The 20,660-nt window shown below is 36.4% G+C and overlaps 2 protein-coding genes across 2 annotated transcripts in view; one reads left to right on the top strand and one right to left on the bottom strand.

Annotated features, from left to right (window-relative positions):
- Positions 1-20,660, bottom strand: part of LOC134375210 (glutamine and serine-rich protein 1-like) — an 824,919-nt gene that overhangs the window by 139,187 nt on the left and 665,072 nt on the right.
- LOC134374954 (olfactory receptor 14L1-like) lies at positions 666-4,453 on the top strand. Its single transcript, XM_063093107.1, is given in 3 exon segments — positions 666-756; positions 3,494-4,302; positions 4,304-4,453. Coding segments are annotated over 3 exon segments (1,050 nt in total).

Here is a 20,660-nt window from a genome sequence, read left to right as displayed (position 1 = left end):
GAAAAAAGCATTTGCAAGGTCCAACACATAATGATAAGTTCTTAGCTGAGTCATCAGCTGATCCATCAAGTCATGAACCAAAGGCACAGCCACATGCAAAGGAGGCATTTCTTTGTTTAGCTCCCAATAGTCCACAGTCATCCTCCAAGTTCCACCAGGTTTTCTCACTGGCCATACTGGGGCATGAAAGGGGCTATGTGCATGATGAATAATGCCAACATTTTTTTGACTCCAATATAGTGGCACCTATCTCTGCATGCCCTCCCGGCAGGCAGTACCGTTTCACATTAACCACATGCCTGGCCTGGGAAACCTGTGGATCATGCTTGTCATGTCCCTGCAGCACAGGCCTTACTGTCTGTATCTGCAGATGGAATTCTCCAACCATTGTTCACAGGTGTAACCCATAAAGCACATCTATACCCAAGACATATTCAAATACAGGAGATAAATACACAGTATATACACAAGGGGGCAATTGTCCTATGCCCAATGGCAATGACACAGCTTTGACTGTAATAGTCTGTCCTCTATAACCATCAGCATTCACTGTGGCCCCTGGAAACTTATCTGGTTGCCATGTATCAAGCTACAGTCTGCATTGGCGACACCAATACTAACACACGCTATATATTTGTCTCAGACCAATGTATTACCAGTTCAACATGAGGCCTCCAGTCCTCATCTGTCCCCCAAAGACAAGCACCTCTGCCTGGTCCCGAGCCAAAAATGAACAGTCCATCTGCCTCTGCAGAAGTAACCAAAAAACCTCTTAAATACACTGGTTGTACCTTGCCACCTGTTTCCAGATGTTTAGTCAAACACTGTTCAGGGTGCAATAGTTGCCACAAGGCAAACAGGACTGCATTTGGCTGCTGGTCGATATTTTTCCCTGTCAACTCCTGCCATAAGCAAGTCAAACCACATCTGCATATGGCTGGTCTTGCTCGGTCCCTTCAGGGTAAAATCCCAAGCATTTCTTGGGGATTTAGTCTTCACCACCTTTTTGACCCATTTTTCTTGCCTCCTACCCTCTGCTTCACCCAGACTGGTCATCATGGTCATCACTTCATGTATGGTACTCACCACGTTCATATTTCTGCATCAGGGAGAAGATAAAGACATTTTGCAATATCAATTTAAGGGCTGCAGCCATCTTGTGAGATCAAGGCATTTGAAAAATTTGATCTGATATATATCCAGATAAACTAAGGTTCCTTCTCAGACATAAAAATAGAAGCATTTAAAATTTTGAACAACTGAAGTTGCTCAATGACTCAGTTCAGCAGAAATCATCCCACACCGTGCAGTAAGAGCAATACCATAACTTTAAAAAATAAATCTGTAAAAATGTTATTTTATTTTTTAATTAGTATATGTCACCTATGTATTCCCATATTCTTTTTATCTAAGTCATAGGTAAAGGACCAAAACTCTGAGAATACACATCCATTTCTTTCACTGGGTGGTTGTGGTTTGGTATCTGGGAGTAACCAGTGCATATTGATGAAGGAATGGGGGGAAAATGGAGCTATGTGTCTAATGTGCATCTTAACATGTGGTGGAATCGGATGAGGCTACATTTCCTTTCAGTCATGAAAATTTTGGTGTGTGTGTGTGTGTGTGTGTGTGTGTGTGTGTGTGTGTGTGTGTGTGTGTGTGTGTGTGTGTGTTGAATGAAAAGGATGTTCTGTGGACATTTTAACATGTTCGTACTGACCAAATTTTTAAAAAGCAATAAAATCCATTAGACAATTTAAATTCCTTTCCTCAAGTGCATGATAGTCCTCACATTAGGGTCCTTGATAGCGGTCCTGATAATTACTGTCACCACATAATCTCTTTAAAGTATTTGAATGAAGGAGATATTAGCCAGTGGTAAGTTATAGTCAAAACATACTCTTAAAATTTGTGAATTCTTTTGTTTGGTCAGGGCAAGAATTTTTCTGTCCATTTGGTTGCATCTGTCCCTCTAACAATAGGCTATCTAGGCAGTTAGTGTGGGAAGGCTAGAACCAGTAGATATACGAGATTTTTCAGTAGAGAGACCCTTAGTTGACACCTTCCTGGTTTTATTTCCCCATTTAATCATTGATCTGCCCTAGAAAGGGAGGAGAATCAGTGGTTGTCTAGAGTGAGAATTGGCAGAGAGAGAGAGAGAGAGAGAGAGAGAGAGAGAGAGCGCTTGTATACAAAGAAGTATAAGGAAACTTTCTGATGTGATAGAAATATAGTGTCCAGACTGTGGTGGTGATTTCATAGGCATATAGAAATGTCAAAACTCCTCAAATTACACACTTTAAGTGGATACCATTTATTGTGCATAAATTGTAGCTTCATAAATCCATAAAGGCAAAAATCTGTTTCAGTTTGGCTTGAAACACTATAAAAGTCAGAGAGCTAAACTTCTATACATTTTACTGGGCTAAAAATAAAACAAAAAAAACAAATAAAATGTGTAACTGTCACTAGAAAAAATTATCATAGTCACCATTCAATATTTTTAGGTGTCTTGAATGCATATTCAACATTCTTTTTTAAAAATTCTCAACTTTGAAGATGAAGTCTAAAGAGTAGTACATAAAGCCATTAAACTTATTTAAATGCACACTTTCTACTTAATCTATATCTATATTTTAATACCACAAATTTTGTCTAGAAATCATTTGGTAAAGTATTTCTCAAGACCTAGCTCAGATATGGTTCTTTGCAAGTCTTCTATAACAACACAGAGCAAGATCAATTTCTTTCCTTGATGCAATTGACTATCACTATTTCTCACTTTTTTCTGTTATTGCTTATTATATCAGATTCTGCTTAGTATTTTACCTCACTATGTTCTCCATTAGGTTGTTTAAGCTTTGAATTCAAGAATTGGTTCTTCAAAAACAAGGTGGTTTTTTACCTGAGGAGCTTATAATTATGCCTACCGTGCGAGGTATTTAATAAACATCTCGATAGTTTTTGAAAGGTTGTGACTACAATCTAACTGAATAGTTATGAAATAGTCTTTTCCAGATCACTAACACCACCATCTTTCATTTTTACCCAAACTGAAGAAAATGATGACAATTTGCAATGCCTTACTCTAACACAGGAGCAAGTAATATGCTTCAAGATAAATGTGAATATTCAATAGATGGAATAATACTAATATTAATTTTTTTTCTCCAAGTGCTTGCACTTATCTTTATTCTTTTGTTAATACTATATATTTTTTGTTGATTACCTCATTATTGTTATTTATTCTCCCTTTTCATTTTCATTTTCATTGTACCTCTTCCTACCCCTCACATACCAGGATATATTTACTGAGAACACTGTTTGTATAAAGCACTATGCTGATTCATCGAGATTGAGATTTAAAAAGACAGCATCCACATTTGCATATGAGTAATATTTTATTTAATTGCCATACATCTAGTTGCTTTAGAAATATCGTTTGGGATAGCCATATTGGATATATCTATAATCCACTCTTCTCTCTCCTTAGGAAGGAATGGAATGACCGCAAATGATATAAAGAAAACCGAAGTTGCTGAGTTTCTCCTTACAGGATTTTCAGACTCCTGGGAGATTCAGATTGTACATGCTGCTCTATTTTTACTAGTTTACCTGGCAGCTCTCTTGGGAAATCTCCTAATCATGATGCTTACCACTCTGGATGTTCAACTCCAAACCCCGATGTATTTCTTTTTGAGAAACTTATCCTTTTTAGATGTTTGCTACATCTCTGTCACAGTTCCCAAATCTATTGTCAGTTCCTTGACTCATAATACCAGCATTTCTTTCTTGGGGTGTGCTCTGCAAGTCTTCTTTTTCATTGACTTGGCATCGACCGAGATAGCCATCCTTACAGTGATGTCCTATGACCGGTATGTGGCCATCACCCAGCCCTTACATTATGAGGTCATCATAAACCAAGGTGCCTGTGTGAAGATGATGGCCATGTCATGGCTCAGCGGGGGGATCTGTGGATTCATGCATGTGACAGCAACATTCTCATTACCGTTCTGTGGGTCTAATAGAATAAATCAATTTTTCTGTGATATTCCACAACTCCTAAGTCTCTTAGACTCTAAAGTAATCATCATTGAGATTGGAGTGATGGCTTTTATTACATGTCTTGTCATAATCTGCTTTGTTTCGATTACTCTTTCATACATGTACATTTTTTCTACCGTAAGGAGGATTCCATCCAAGGAGGGTAGATCAAAAACATTTTCTACTTGTGTTCCACATCTCGTGGTTGGAACGCTCTTTGTGATATCTGGCAGTGTTGCCTATGAGAAGCCACTGTCTTAATTCTCCCTCAATTTTGGATCTTCTTCTGTCTGTGTTCTATACAGTTGTTCCCCCAACCCTGAATCCCATCATCTACTGTCTAAGGAATAAGGACGTAAAGGCAGCCCTGAGAAAGCAGTGTGGTATGCCAGACGGAGAATTTTATTAGGGACCCCAACTCCTGAACTCTTGTTCTAACCAGGCAATTTGTAAGCTTCGGAGCTTAGATTTCCAATTAATAGCTGAGCTCTTTCTTGATTTTTAGATAAAATTCATCTGTAGTCTAGCAATAATCTCTATATTTGGGTGAATTCAACCTTGAATGCACTAGAAGGTACTTTGGGGTGTTCACAATAATAAATCCAGGATCTCTGCTGCATTCTTTTTTAAGGCATCGATCTCTTTCTACATTTCCTCCTTCAGATCCTGGATAATTGTTTTCATTTTGTTGTGGCATCTACATGAGTCTCCCTGTGTCTCACTGAGTTTCTTAAGACTGTTGCTAGGAATTCCTCTTCAGTCATTTCAAGGACTTCCTGTCCTACAGGGTCTGGTGCTTGAGAATTATTATATTCCTTCAGTGCTGCCATATTTCTTTCTTTCTTTGTTTTTGTATTTTTAGTGCCTACGCTGATGTCTGGTCATCTGGTAGAGCAGTTGCTTGTTCTGTTACTCTGGAGTGGGCTTTGAGGAGAGAGACTTCCTTTTGTAGATGTGTTTTATATTGACCATTTAGTACTGGTTTCGGGTAGACACAGTAGCGTACTGTCCATTCATGTACTTGAGCTGCCTTCAGTGTTGGCATTGCATGTGAGTGCCTCCATGACATAGGCACTGGGCACTTAGTGATTTCTTGCTGAGATTAGTGACACTATGTTGGTTCATAGAGTGCATGGGTGAGCTCTCAAGCTCTTGAAAGAAGAGGCTAGGTTCCCTGTTTCTCTGGCTGAGGTGATCCTGGGTGAGTTTGTTGGCACCCTGGCTAGTGTCCCATAACCCCAGTATACTGGGGTATACTGGAGTGCCTCATTTTGAATGGGTGACTCTGGATTGTGTTTCTCTTTCCGACAGGTAGAAGCTCCTCCTGTGTCCTTGCTTCCCCTGCGTTGGGGGATGGATTGGTGGTGATTGGGAATTTTATTTCCAACTCTATTTGACTACCCTAGTTTCTGTTCTCTCCCCAGATCAAAGAAGTTACATGGGTTGTGCACATCCCTCCCACCCCCAGGTGTGCTATTGTATGTGGCAGCATAATTCCCCCTATGGTTTGGGCCACTGATTTGTGCTTGTTCTCCTCTTTCCTTGGGCTCCACTGGTGATGGTCCTTGTGTCAGTGCAGTTGAGTGGTCAGTGGGCCACCTAAACAGTGGTGGTGGCTGCTCTTATGGTGGCAAGCCACCCTTATGTTGGCAGTGGCTGTGGTGGTAGCTGTGGCAGAGGCAGAGGCTGTGGCAGACTAACTACATAGCAGCAGTGTCTGTGGCAGTGGTGGGGGCTTCCTGCTGTCTGCTGGTCAGGCACAGAGCTCCATGTGGCTGGAGAGGTCTCTGGGTTCACTTTCTGCCATCCATTTTCATGTTCTTGATAATGTTCTTTGATACACAAAAGTTGTGAATATTGAGGAAATTTATCTATTTTTTTTCTTTTTATCTCTCTTTCTCTCTCTCTCTCTCTTTCTTTCTTTTTTTCCCCCCAGCTGGGTGCTATGGGGATTCAAACCCTTGACCTTGATTACGACATTGTGCTCTGACCAACTGAGCTAACTCGCCATCCCTACTTTTCCTTTTCCTTTTTTTTGTGCTTTTAGTGTAATATCTAAGAATCAATTACAAAATTAAATTCAGAAATATTTACCATTCTTTTTTTCTAAGAGTTTTAGGGTTTTAGCTCTTACATTGAAATCACTGATATATTTTGAGTTAATTTTTACATGTGGTGTGAGATAGGGGCTCAAACTTATCTGATCGTATGTGGAATATGATTACAGCACCATTTGTTAAAGAGACTATTTTCTCATTGAATAGAATTGGCACTTTTGTCAAAAAACCCAAATACATAGATGCATGGGTTTATTTCTGGACTCTCCCTTGTATTTAATTCATTTGGATGCTATTATAATAAAATTACTTGTTTAATTTCTTTTTTGGATTGTTCATTCTGATATATAAAACCATGAGTAATTTTTGCATGCTGATTTTGTATACTGCAACTTCGCTGAGTTTATTTATTAACTCTAAAAGCTCTCTACCGGATTCCTTAGGATTTTCTACAAACAGGATTGTATCATCTGGGAATATACCTTTTCATTTTTCTTTTTAATTTGAATGTTTCTTATTTCTTTTTCTTGTCTAACTGAAATTAGACAATTGAAATTGTTAAACAACAATTGTTAATTTGCAAAAATGAGTATGTTGTCTTATTTCTTATCTTGGGGGAAAGATTTTAATTTCTCACCATTTAGAATTATGATAGCTGTGGGATTTTCATAAACCCTCTCTATTATATTAAGAAAACCCCTCTTTATTCCTAATCCTGGGATGTTTTTATCATGGAAGACGTTGGATATTATCAAATGCCATTTCTGCACTAATTGAGATGATCTTTTTTTTTTCTTTGTTACATTAATGTGGTATATTACATTGATTGATTTTTTTTTTTTTATCTTGAACCACTCTTGCATTCATGGGATAAATCCTACGTGGTCATGGTATTATTAATATCCTGATGAATTTGGTTTACTTGTATTTTGTTAGTTGATATTTCAATGTATATTTATAAGGCATATTGGTATGAACTTTTCTTTTATTGTGTTATCTTTATCTATCTTTGGTGTTAGAGTTATGCTGGCCTCATAGAATGAATAAAACTCAATTTTTTGGAAAATTTTGAAAATTATTTTTGCTAGTTATTTTTATTGTAATACAATATTCATAAAATAAAATTTTCCATTTTAACCCTCTTTTATGTGTTTGGCTAACCATAATCGTTAACTACCATCCATCTTCATATTGTTGTGCAGTCATGACCACCATCAGCCTTCAGAACATACTACTAAAAGTGATCTCTGGATTCAATGAAATCTTTATCAAAATCACAATGCCATTTTTCATAAAAATAGGAAAAACAATTCTTAAATGTGTATTGAACCACAAAAGACACCTAACAGCCAAAGCAATCTTGAGCAAGAAGAACAAGCTGGAGGTATCACATTTGATGATTTTAAAATATATTATAAAGCTACAGTAATCAAAGCAGCATTACAATTCATAAAAATAAACATGTAGAAAAAGTGATGACTATGTTAGTTGGCTTGATTGTGGTAATCATTTTTCACTATAAGTGTTCAGTAATCTCAATGTCCGCATGTTGAGTATATATCATGAGATGATGGAAAGATGGATCCTGTGGTTTCTGTATGGAAGAGAACCCCCACTGATTCACACCTAAATGTATGTCAGTTGTACTAAGCCACCAAAGTCTCTGCATTTCAGTGGTTTTTCATTTCTATAACACATTCTAGAATATTCTATTGCCGTGCTTTACACATTTTAATTTTTTGTTCTGTTCTCCATATCCCCAAAATAACTTTTTTACAAATGTAGAAACCCAAGCTTAGTGAAGCCAGTAATCTGGCTAAGCTAGCACAGCAAGTCCAGAGATTTTAATTTGATGAAATCCAATTTATCATTTTTTAAATTCTTTCTCTATTTTCTCTGCATTGGCTTATGCCAATGTTGCAAAGATATTTACTGATTTTTTTTCTACTAGAAAACATAAAGCTTATCCTTTTTTTAGGGCTATGATGCATTTATAATTATACATGCATAATTGAATATTGTGTATGGTTTCAAAGTTCTTTTATTTTAATGAGGATATCCAATTATAACACCACTTTTTGAAAAGAAAGTTTATCCCTATTACATTTCTTTACCTCTCTTGTCAAAAATCATTTGTTGGTGTATATGTGAGTCTATTTCTGAACTCTGTTGTACTCCTTCTAACTCTATGTCTATCCTTTTGCTGATATCACACTAACTGGATAACTGTAGCTTGGTAATAAGTCTGGAAGTTTGTTATTCCATTATCAGATTGTTTTTGCTATTCTAGAGTTCTTGATTTTTCATTTTATAATCATTTTGTCAATTTATCCAAGAGTTCTGGATATTTTATTTGGAATTACATTGAAGCTAAAGACTAATTTATAGAGAATTGATATCTCAACAGCACTGAGCCTTTCAATGATGAACATAGCAACAAGGCATATTTTTAAAATTTATATAAGTTATTTTAAATTTCTGTCAGCAATGTTTTAAGGTATTAACTGTGGTGATATTGTTGTTTGTAAATAGTTGGTAATTTTTAATATTTTGCAGGTATTGATTTTTTGTTTAATATGGCTATTGTTGGAGAGTCATGTTCTGTATGATTTCCATAATTTTAAATGTATTAAAACTGACTTGTGGCCTACCATAGGCTTTATCTTGGTGAGTATTTCATGTTCACCTAAAAATAATATATATTTTGATGACTTTACATGTAGTGTTCTGTTAATATCAATTAACTCTTTTTGGTTGATAGCGATGCTTAACTCTTCTATAACCTTACTGAATTTGTGTGTAGTTCTATCACATATGGAGAGAGAAGTGCAAAATTTTCCAACCATAGTTGTGCTTTTTTCTATATGCTATAGATTGCATACCTCCCTAATCTCATTGAGGCTTAATCCCCATTGTAACTGCTGAGGATGAGAATTCCTATTATGATAATTGAAAGATGGGGACTTGAAGAAGTGATTAGATTGTAGAACCATGCTTTAGTGAATGTATTAACAGTGGTGGTCGGGGGTGTGGCTCTGAGGGCTTTAAAAGAAGAGCACATGAGAGGTTAGGCTTTCTCTCCTCCACCATTTTCTGCCATGTGAGACCCCTGCATTACTGTAAAGCCACCACCAGAAAAGTCCCTCACCATAGATGTTCCCTGAATTTTGGACTTCCTGGCCTCTGAAATTGTAAACAATAAGTTTTGTTTTCTCTGTAAATCACTCAGTTCCATGTATTTTGTTATAAGCAACAGAAACAGACTAAGACACTATATTTACCTTTAGTTGTATCATTTTTATTTCATGCTTTTTGGACCTTTGATATTATGTAGTACACATTTAATGTGTGAAACTTAAAAGAAATTGAAGCACATATTAAACAACAAGGAGTTTATTTGAGCAAAATTGAGTAACTACAGTCTTGGAGACACTTCAAGTTACCTTGAGAAGTGCTCTGCAGAAATAAAGAAGTTGACTTTATAGGAAAAAAGACCGATTAGAAGGAAAGGTGGTTACAAGTAATTGTTTGTCTAACATTGCGATTGAGTTCTAGCAACTGTTAGTAGTTTTGGTAGTAAGAGATTGGTTGTAACAGTCTGTGAGATGATCCTTAGCTAGAAATTCTTCATTTTGACTGAAGTTATGTGGAGTAACAGTCAACAGATGGTGGGCAGACAGATGTTGGCAGATGTTGGTCATTTATTCTTTCAGGAGGTTGAGATCTTTGTGATTGATTGGAAAAATTTAAAAGCTCAGGATGTCTTTGGATGTCATTAGTTTCAAGAGTTCAAAAGTTTAGGATGTTTTCCAATAGGATGTGCCTGAAGCTCAAGGTGAAATAGCTTACTGACTCCGTTTTAGGTGCCTTGATCAAAATGACATCATTTTCTTTCATCAAATGTTCCTATATCATCTTGATGAATTTGTACCTGTTGTCATTATAAAATGCTGCTCTTTATCCCTGGTAGTATTCTTTGTTATATACTCTGAATTCAGGTTGGTATTTTTTTATAGCCACACTAGCTTTCTTATTTTTAGTGTTTGCATTACGTATATTTTTTGTAAATTATTACTTTTTTGTAAATTTAATCAGGTATTGATGCCATTGGAACTGTAGTTCCTAATATGCCATCTTCCCATAGAAAATCAGCAAATCCCCTGAAATCTAATATGCAGTGATTAGTCTTTATACAGCATATTCTTTCTTTAATTTCTATCAGCACAGATAATCAAGAGCAGTTTACTTTATGGGACATAGATAGCAGTATACATTCTCTATTTTACTTCAGGCTGTGTCACCTTTCCTACTCCTTATCAAAATATATCTGTAGATAACTTAAATGTATCGATGCCTAACAGAACATCATAATTTTAGTTTAACCAATTATATTTTCTTAAGTGTATACGGTGAGAAGAAAAAAAAATTAGGTACCATAGGAAAAAGAGACATAACTTTTCTAGAGAATAGGAGTTGCATTGCAATAACTCAGTGTTTTATTTTTATTTATTTATTTACTTAAAAATTTTTATTACTTATTATTAACATCTTTATTCTTACAAATCATGATTTTTTTATGCCCTTTACCCAACCTAGCACTTCCCAAACCCACTCTCTCTCTCCCCCTCAACCCCAATTCAGAGTTTTGCCACATGAATAAAGTTTTGGGGGGGGGCTCAGTAGTTTGGGATATATCTAAGGTATGCTTTCTGAAATGAAGAAAAAGTTATCTCTTGATCTACCCCTCATGACTTCAAGAAGTGAACCCAAGTAAAGAAAAGACTGCGTTGGAGGTCCATGTTTTAGTTGTCCGACCCTTATTCCTGTGCTCTAGCAGACCCAAGGGTATTGGTCCTGTCCCTGTCAGACACAGACTATATATGGAATTTCTACAAGCCAAGATAAGAGTTCCAGTACAACCCTATGGGGTTGGAGTAAGATCGTGAGTTCTTGTAACAACAACTAGTTTTAATTGAAAAGCATCCTGGCTTTCTGTTAGATCCTGGTAGAGACTGAACAATTAATGCAATAACAACGGTGCTGTGACCCAAACTACTCATCATAAACTAGGTATCACCCTCAAACTTATCAGAATGGCTATTGCAAAAAAAAAAAAAAAAAAAGATAACAATAGTTGGTGAGGCCATGGAGTAATTTGAACCCTTGTACACTGTTGGTGGGAATGCAAAGTGGTGTAGCTGCTATGGAAAGCAGTAGGAAGGTTCCTCAAAAAATGAAAAATAGAACTACCATATGAGCTGGCAATCCCATTCTTGGATATTTATTCAAAAGAATTGAAGTTAGGATCTTATAGAGATATTAGCATCCTATGTTTATTGCAGCACTATTATTCATAGCAGTCCTGTTGCAATTTTAGCATGAAGCCATCTAATTTTATTTCTCATATGTATTTAAAACATATCTTAAAGTAATTAAACATAATGAATTTTCACAATATTAGACACTCTATTTCTTATTTATCTAGATTTTAAACATGAAATCCAGTCATTACTTTGGTTAAGTTAAAACAATGAACATATCTTGCTTTGCACTGGTTAATGATTACAGAAAGGTGGAATAACTAAACAAATAAAACCTATGCCATAAAAATTAATATAAAATATGTCAAAAGAGTTCTCTGTGACTGAATTATGAGTTACATCAATTTTTCACTTAGAAAAGCAGTGATCAGACAAAACATGGGAATTTAAATGTGTCCTTTTGAAATACATTCAGCTAGTCAAATAAGTCCAAATAGTTAAACAATCATGTATGAAGACTGATTTTAACTTTTATGTTAACAGGTTTGATTCCTTTTCTGAACACAAATGGGCATTTAAAATGGAATTTTATGTACAGTCAGGCTGAATGACCAACCTCTGGACATTTTGAGTCACCTAATTTGAGGAGTTGTTAGAAATTTTGTCAGTGATTTAGCCCCAGGGAGAGCTAACCTAGCCACTTTGGCTGGTCTGATGACCAACCTCTGGACATTTTGAGTCACCTAATTTGAGGAGTTGTTAGAAATTTTGTCAGTGGTTTAGCCCCAGGGAGAGCTAACCTAGCCACTTTGGCTGGTCTGAAGTCTAGGGAATAATCTGTATTCTGCCATCTGGGACTTCAGAATTTTTGTCCTCAACTGATTTTAAGAGCAGAGTTTAAACTGTAAACGCTACTGGAATGGATGGATAATGGGCAGTTTAATCATTCACATTACTGTTACATGTGAAAGAAAAATCTCAGAGAACTTCCTACAGCACCCAACAGCTGATTGGGAAGAGTCCTTGTGCATTCATCCCAGGCAATGGTCTACCAGCTTCACTGAGTGAGACGCTCTCAGGACTTAATTCTTTTTCTTTTTTTTTTTGTCTTTTTGTGACTGGTAAGGGGATCACAACCCTCGGCTTGGTGTCGTCCGCACCCGCACCAGCCATTCCTATATAGGAGCCGAACCCACGGCGGGAGCCACGCTGGGCTCCCAAGCGCCGCACTCTCCCGAGTGCGCCACGGGGCCGGCCCAGGACTTAATTCTTCCTGATTCCATCCACAAATCTTTGCTTCTATCTCTGGCTCATGCCTTAGACTTCATTCATTATTAACTGTCATCCCTGGAAATGTCCTTGATCTGACTCATATCACTATCTTTACTCCATGTTGGTATGGATTTCTGTTCTTTTTGTCTCATTCCTGATAATTTTATTCTCATTATTCTACTTTTCTGGCTATAGCTACATGATAAGTCAGTGCAATAATTAGAATAAGCCATCCAAGTAGTACATATTTATTTATTTATTATTAAGTCTTAATTGGTGTCTTTAAGACTTGGATGATCAACACTAGAGATATTGCTGATATTCTGTGGAGCAAATACTTTGAATTTATGCATCAAGTTAATAACATTCATTTTTATTTGCAAGATGTTGTGATGAACACATGAGGTAATATGTTACAAAGCACCTAGAATCCATTTAACTGCTATTTATATAATAGTATTTCTTACTCAAACATTCACTTTTACTGATATTTTTCAAAATGACTTTATGAATTTTCTTTAACCAAATTGATTTTACTGCTCTTGGGGTGTGTGTGTGTGTGTGTGTGTGTGTGTGTGTGTGTGTGTGTGTGTGTGTGTGTGTGTGCGTGTGTGAAAGAGGTTTTATATATATATATATATATATCGAGAGAGAGAGAGAGAGAGAGAGAGAGAGAGAGATAATGCAACACAAATAATTAACCCTGTAGATAAGTTTAGGATATTTTTTTTACATGAAGTAAAATTATGGCTGACTGTTTTATTTACTCATTTGAAGAGAAGGTAACAATGGTGCTTTTATAAGATATATAAAAATACAACCAAACAGGCTAAATTAAAAGTTATATGAAAAAATATAGAGAGCAGGTAACACAAAGTAGAGTTTGAAACAAGACAAAACCTACAGATAGTTGGTGCTTATGACTGGTAGGCCACACATTAGAAGTCAAGTTAACTTAGTCATTAACAAAAACTGGGAAAATTGAAGTAAATTTCTGTGATGAAATTAACATTAATGTTTATATTCCTTCCATAGAGTCTACAAATGCTAATTTTGCTTATGTTATTTATACTCCTGTCTCCATAACCCTGCATGTTTCCTTCAGATGGAATCTGTAACATTTCATTCATTGAAAATCATTTCCATTCTTTATATGGAAACTTATAATTTTGCTTCATAAATTTTTCAGCTTAAAATGTTTACACTCTTCTCTGATTTTTCACAGGACCAATATCCCATGATAACATCTGTTAGATGATAGGTAAATAGAGAGGTGTGTGGGGGGGGCTTGTGATATTCTTGGCTTACAAGAGTTCACAATATATTTCAAAAGTATACATATAATAACTGAGTGTATATATACATATGTCTAAACATATATATCTTACCATGTGCACAAGGGTATGCCAAAATGTTTGTGTAAAATCAGAATTAAAAGATAATAAAAATCTTTCTATAAACTTTTTTTCATAAACTTTTCAATGTTCCCTCATATAATGTTTTTATTAAGTGTCAATAATTGGGTATATTTTTATATACTAAATTTGTACACCCTTGAAATCCATTATGAACACTTGAGAGACAGAAATCATAACGCATTTACTTTTGTACCTCCAATGATGATTCCTCATTGTGTTAAACACTAAATGCATACATATATATGTATATATGTATATACATATATATATATAGCTATATAAAATAAAAACCTAAAAGAAGACACCATGCTCTTGCTATTTGTCAAAGTATATTTGGCCTCAGGGATAATAATCTGTTTACAGTGAATAACAAGATACAATACAAAAAACAGGTGGTATAAATAATAAACTGGAAGAGATGGATTGGCAGTGAGGATGACCATATAAAGTACCTAAACATAGTTCCTGTAGAATAGCAGGTACACAATAAGTAGGTGTGCAATAACGAGTCAATAAAGATATAATATTCTTATATGCATAATTAGAAATTGCCTTTTATGGTAGTAATGTGTGGATCTATGTTGTTTTATCTTTTCTATATTCAGTCTTACCTGCTTTTGTGTAGTCATTAAAGAGAAACAATAATATTATAAAGGTATTTATTATTTTATTTACATTATTCATTTGATCTGCTCATAAAGAAACAACTGCAACAGGCAAAATACTTATTTATGCCTGATACATGAAGAAATTGAGGGTGAGAAGATTCAAGAGGCTGGTCTAAAATCTGACTACTGTAAGTATAGAACAACTGCTGACTATCATTTTGCGTTGGACTCAACTGATTGATTCTTAACATGGTTTACAAAGTTAAATGGCTTATTTTTTGGATTCAAAAAGCACAAAGATCAGAACATAGAAGGCACAATTCTACATTCGATATTCTTGGTCTGCATGATAGTAATAATCAATTTAAAGCTTGACTGCACAAGTCTGATTCTAAGTGAATATCTGAGACAAGTAACAAGTGTGCTATCTACAAATCTGATATTATGAAAATGCCCTTTTAGTGTTATGCAAACACAGGGATTCACTTAATGAACAAGGTATCCTGTTTGTCAGAAAAGGCTTCATGGATTTCTTGAGCTATAATTTGCACCCATACATTAATGTCTAAAATGACGGAAGTAGAGGTAAATATTTTTCACTGATAAGAGAAGATTTAGTTTTTAATCCAGCCATACATTGCATAGATAACACCTTAATTGTATTGAGGTGTGGGTGGTGGTGGGTGTCTGCTGAGGCAACAATGGTGGGAAGGAGTAGCATGCTGGGTGAAGACACTGGTTTGTCCTTGGCCATTTCAGAGCCAAGTGTTGGCTTTAGCAGGGAGCACAGTGTGGGCAGCCGGAAGTACGAAAGGCAAGCTTTCTATGGCTATTCTTGGACATTCTGTTTGATTCTCACTTGCAGTCTGAGGCTATTATGTCAGAAGGGGACTCTGATGCCATTGTGCCCAAACTGTTTCATTAGGTAGATGAGGAAACAGTGAGCTAGATGCACAGTTTTATTAACTCTCAAGACAAGCCTAAGACATAGTATAACTATTTTTTTTTAAATTTAAGAGATGAAAAACTATGCTTAGATGTTAAGTAACTTGTCAAAATTCTAAGCTGAGTTTTAACATGGGCCACTCTGAAGCCACAGTCCTATGACTCTCAAAGCATACGGTTTTAAATATTTCCTTTGAGTGGATATTGGAGTAAATCAGGGAATCATGTTCACACTTTTAATTATTACAGCCACACTCAGTTGGTGCTTGAGGGCAGATAAAAGTAAACCAGAGTGAGACACTCCGTCCAGACTCTCTTTCCCAGGCAGATCAAGGAATCCTTTCTCCAGTTCCTGCCTTTTTAGATGGGTAGTCAGTCCTTGGGAATCTCATTCTTTCTTCTCCAAAGATCAAAAACAGTAATCTGCTTTGGTCCTTACTCGCTGTTGTGGGTTGAATTGTGCCCCCTCCAAAATTCATATATTGAAGTTCTAACCCTTAATACCTCAGATGTGACTGTATTTAGAGGTAGGGTCTTTAAAGAGATACTTAAAGTAAAATTAAGTCATTGTTGTGGGCCCTAATTCAGTGCAACTGGTGTCCTTGTAAAAAGAGAAAATGTGAACACAGACAACAGACACACTGCAAAGTCATGTGAACACACAGGGAAAGGATGGCCATCTATAAACCAAGGAGGGAGGCCTGGAATATATCCTCCCCTCATAGCCCTCAGAAGGAACCAACCCTGCCTACATCCTGTTCTTGGACTTTAGACTCCAGAACAGTGAGAAAATTAATTTCTGTTGTGTAAGCCACCCAATCTGTGGTACTTTGTTATGGCAGCCCTAGCAAACTAATACATATATATTCTCCAAAACCCATACTTTTCATACTTTATATCTTCATAGCTTCCTAAAGAGGTTAGAACAGTAGAACTTTCCAATTAGTTTTTAAAGTAGTTTTTACCATATTTAATTTTTTTAAGAAATGTGATTACAAAGCCAATGCATTTTCATTCTGCTTTTTAATAAAAGCGTCATTATTATCCCATTCCCAGAAATGACCACTATTACTTTATAAATAAAGATTGACAGAGAATGTTAGATGATAGTTCAAATCTTTTATTAAGAATGATGAATGTTTTTGTAAAATCTATTTATTCGTAATAAACATAAGGTATGACACAAACAATGAAAGTAGTGGAGGTGACAGACTCAAAAGAAAATTTAAATTGATGTTTTAAAAATCAAATTTGAATGGTTCCCAGAATGGTTTTTTTTTTTTTTTTTTTTTTTTTTGTCTTTTTTGTGACCGGCACTCAGCCAGTGAGTGCACCGGCCGTTCCCATATAGGATCCGAACCCGCGTCGCCACGCTCCCAGCGCCGCACTCTCCCAAGTGCGCCACGGGCTCGGCCCCCCAGAATGTTTTTACAGCACTGTGGTTAGTTGAATACAAGTCTTTGAGTTTATTTTTGATTTCTGAGTAAATGCCTTCTTTTATTCAAATGATGTAGGTCAGCCAACTCTCTCTTCCTCAAGTCAGAGTCCTTTGTTCCACACTCAGTTTCTCATTCTTACTTAAAAATGGCAAGTCCTGTGAAGGTCCTGATGATGCTGTCCAGATGGAATTAGAGGGATGAACAGCCAGCCCATCAGGTGTCACAGCACTGGTAGGTCCTGAAGCAGGATCAGCCCTGTGCCTAATATTTCAGAACTTTGTCCTACGTGGAAGATTTCTACTATGAGAGAAGAATCAGTGGCTGAATATATTCATGCATGTAACAGAGGCCCCTGAATCAGATCCAGCCTTCAGTGGTTTTCTTTGGTGGACTGGGAAATGCTATGCTAAAATCAGAACATTTATTTTTACTGAAAAATGTAAAGATTTGCCCTCACAATGCCTGAAATCTCATAAAAGCAACATTTAATTCAACCCATCCCATCACTACCTTCTCCTGACCTGCTCAGACATTCACATTATCTGTTCAACTTCTGTGAGCATTTGAATTATACCCATTTCCCTGCCCCACCCCAAACAACATCTACCCAATGCAGTGAATATAAAGTACGTGAGTGAATAATTACTGAATGAGTGAGGCCATTTATCTTTTGCATTAAGTAATGTATATTATTCCAAAGCTTTTTATTTATTATGTGTACATAACCAGTTACTTAAAAAATACATGTTTATTCTCTCTCATTTATTCAGAATTTGTTGTCTCTCAGACTTAATAGAGAAGCAGCAAGAGAAAACAGAAAAGCAAAGCAAATGGGGATCATGAATCATGGTTGGGACCAGATTTATTTTCAACCACCTCTAGGGACCACTTTGTGATTGTGTCCTTTGCACTAATTATCACTAAGACCCCAACCATTTCGAATATTCTTTGACTCTCTCTCTCTATGATTTGGAAAGGAAATGACAGTAAGACCACTGTGACTGAATTTATTCTCAGGGGCTTCTCAGACACACCTGAAATGAGGCTCATTAGTGCCATGTTTTTCCTTTTCATCTACCTCTTTGCCCTCCTGGGGAACATGTCCATCATCACAGCTGTGACCAATGACAGCCACCTCCACACTCCCATGTACTTCTTCCTGAAGAATCTGTCATTCTTGGACATGTGCTACACCTCAGTCACTGTCCCCAAGGCACTGATCAATTCACTTATGGACTCGGAAGTCATTTCCTTTCGGGAATGTGTGGCTCAGCTCTTTTTATTTGTAATGATGTGTGCTTCTGAGTGCTTCTTGCTCACATCCATGGCATATGACCGCTATTTAGCCATCCACAAGCCTCTCCTCTACGGCGTCATCATGAGCAGAAAGCTGTGTGCAGAGCTTGTCCTCATGGCCTGGTCGAGTGGTGCTGTCTACGCCATCTTCCACACAGCCAACACCTTCTCTCTCCCATTCTGTGGACCCAATATCATTGACCACTTCTTCTGTGACAGCTCTCCCATCATGAGACTCTCCTGCATTGACTCCCACACCAATGAGGAAGTCGGATTTGCAGTGGGTGGATGCATCATTCTGGGTGCCTTTGCCCTCACCATAATCTCCTATGTTTTCATCATCTTCACCATCACTCAGATCCACTCTGCTGGTGGCCGTCAGAAGGCCTTCTCCACCTGCTCCTCTCACCTTGCCATTGTCATTCTGTTTTATGTCACTGGGAGTTTTGTTTATCTGACACCCACTTCCCGCTACTCTCCCGCTCAAGGACGGTTAGTGTCTGTGTTTTACTCCATCCTCACACCCAGCCTGAACCCCGTTGTCTACTGTCTGAGAAACACAGACATGCAGATGGCCCTGAAAAAGCTATTTATTCCATCCAAGTAGACATGTTTTCTCATATTGAGCATGTTGCTCTGAACATTGCCCTGTGTTGCCTTTGTGCTTGTTTATGCAACTTACTCTTTTGCAAAAATGGATCACAAAGTTTTCACTTCATAAAACCGCACAGTAAGAAAAGAATGGGTATCTATCATGGAATTTATTTTCTCAGTTCCAGACATTTTCATAACCTCTGCCCTCTGTCCTGTTTTATCTGATTCTTAAAGATGAAATGGGGAGCAACATTTAGACTGTTTTGGTCAGTTTGGATTTTACTTGTTAACCTGAGAGGAGGTGAGAATAAAAAAACAGCCTCTATCTTTTCAGCCTATAGTCCCACTACCTTTGTGCAGACAGTGGGAAGAATATTGTGTTTCTAACCTGGAAAGGGCTACATGAAGAAGGTGATAGGGTATTCACTTTTTAATGGCTAAACATGAGTAAACAGATTTTAGGGCTTTCGCTCTTGATAATGTGTGATTGACAAAAGGTAAAAGGGAAGTCTTCACCTTTTAAAGATGTAATTAGTGTTTGTGACCAGCATACATTTTTTGTGTTGGCTATCCACTGAACATATAAATGTGCTTTGGAGTAAGCCAAGTTGATGGGGTGGATTTATAGGGGTGCTGTTTAGCGTGTAAACATGGAAATAACATAACTGTAGTATTTTGAAACATCCTGGAATCAGAAATGTATTACCAATGCTTGTGCTGATACATTTTTTTCTCATGGATATAGTAGGTAAATCTTGTATTTCATTGTGTTTTTTTTCATTTTCAAAATTATTGACATGTTGTATATATGATATGTAAAATATTTAAGTTGCAAAAAATGAGATCTATGTCTATTTGCTTAAGATAGAACACACACATACACACATATCAATAGGGAGACATAAATATTTGCCTAACATATTGAATTTTAGAGGAATTGGACACAATGATTGCTTATTTATCTTAAAAATACCAAACTTATTAGTTCAGTTGTACCTAACAGACATATACAGCACAACAAACCCAGAATCAAGCATAATGCACATTTTTCTGAAGTTCAAATGGAGCATTCTCCAGGATAAACACTGTGCTAGGCCACAAAAAGTCTTAATAAATTCAAAAAAATTGAAATCTTAAAAAATGTGTTTTCTAATCAGAATGTAATAAAACTAGAAATTAATAACAGAAGAAAACCTTGAAAATCCACAAATACATGGAAATTAAACAACATACTCTTTAAAGAAAACAAATAGGTCAAAGAAGAAATCACAGGGAAATTAGAAAATACCTTGTTGGAGAGACTATTTTTCTTCCCTTGTGTATTCTTGGCACCCTTACTGAAAAGCAGTTAACTGCCTGTGTATGGGTTTATCTCTGGGCTTTCTATTCTATTCCATTGCCTTATATATTTATTTTTATGCCAGTGCCATACCGTTAAATTGCTGGAGCTTTATAATGTATTTTGAAATCAGAAAGTATGATTACTCTAGTTTTGTTCTTTTTTCTCAGAATTGATTTGCCTACTTCAAGCCTTTAGTGTTCCAACTTAATTTTTGTGTATTTTTTTTCTGTTTCAGTGAGAAATGCATTGGGATTTTGATAGGAATTTGGTTGTTTCTGTAGATCAGTTAGTATGAAAATGTTAACAATTTAATTCCTCCAATTCATAAAAACTTTAAAAAAATTTGTGTTCACCTTAATTTCTTTCATCAGTGGTTTATATTTT

Source organism: Cynocephalus volans, chromosome 4 (genome assembly GCF_027409185.1).
Source record: "Cynocephalus volans isolate mCynVol1 chromosome 4, mCynVol1.pri, whole genome shotgun sequence".
Taxonomy (NCBI): domain Eukaryota; kingdom Metazoa; phylum Chordata; class Mammalia; order Dermoptera; family Cynocephalidae; genus Cynocephalus; species Cynocephalus volans.
Note: the sequence above shows the minus strand (reverse complement) of the source record. Positions and strands in the feature narration are given on the sequence as shown.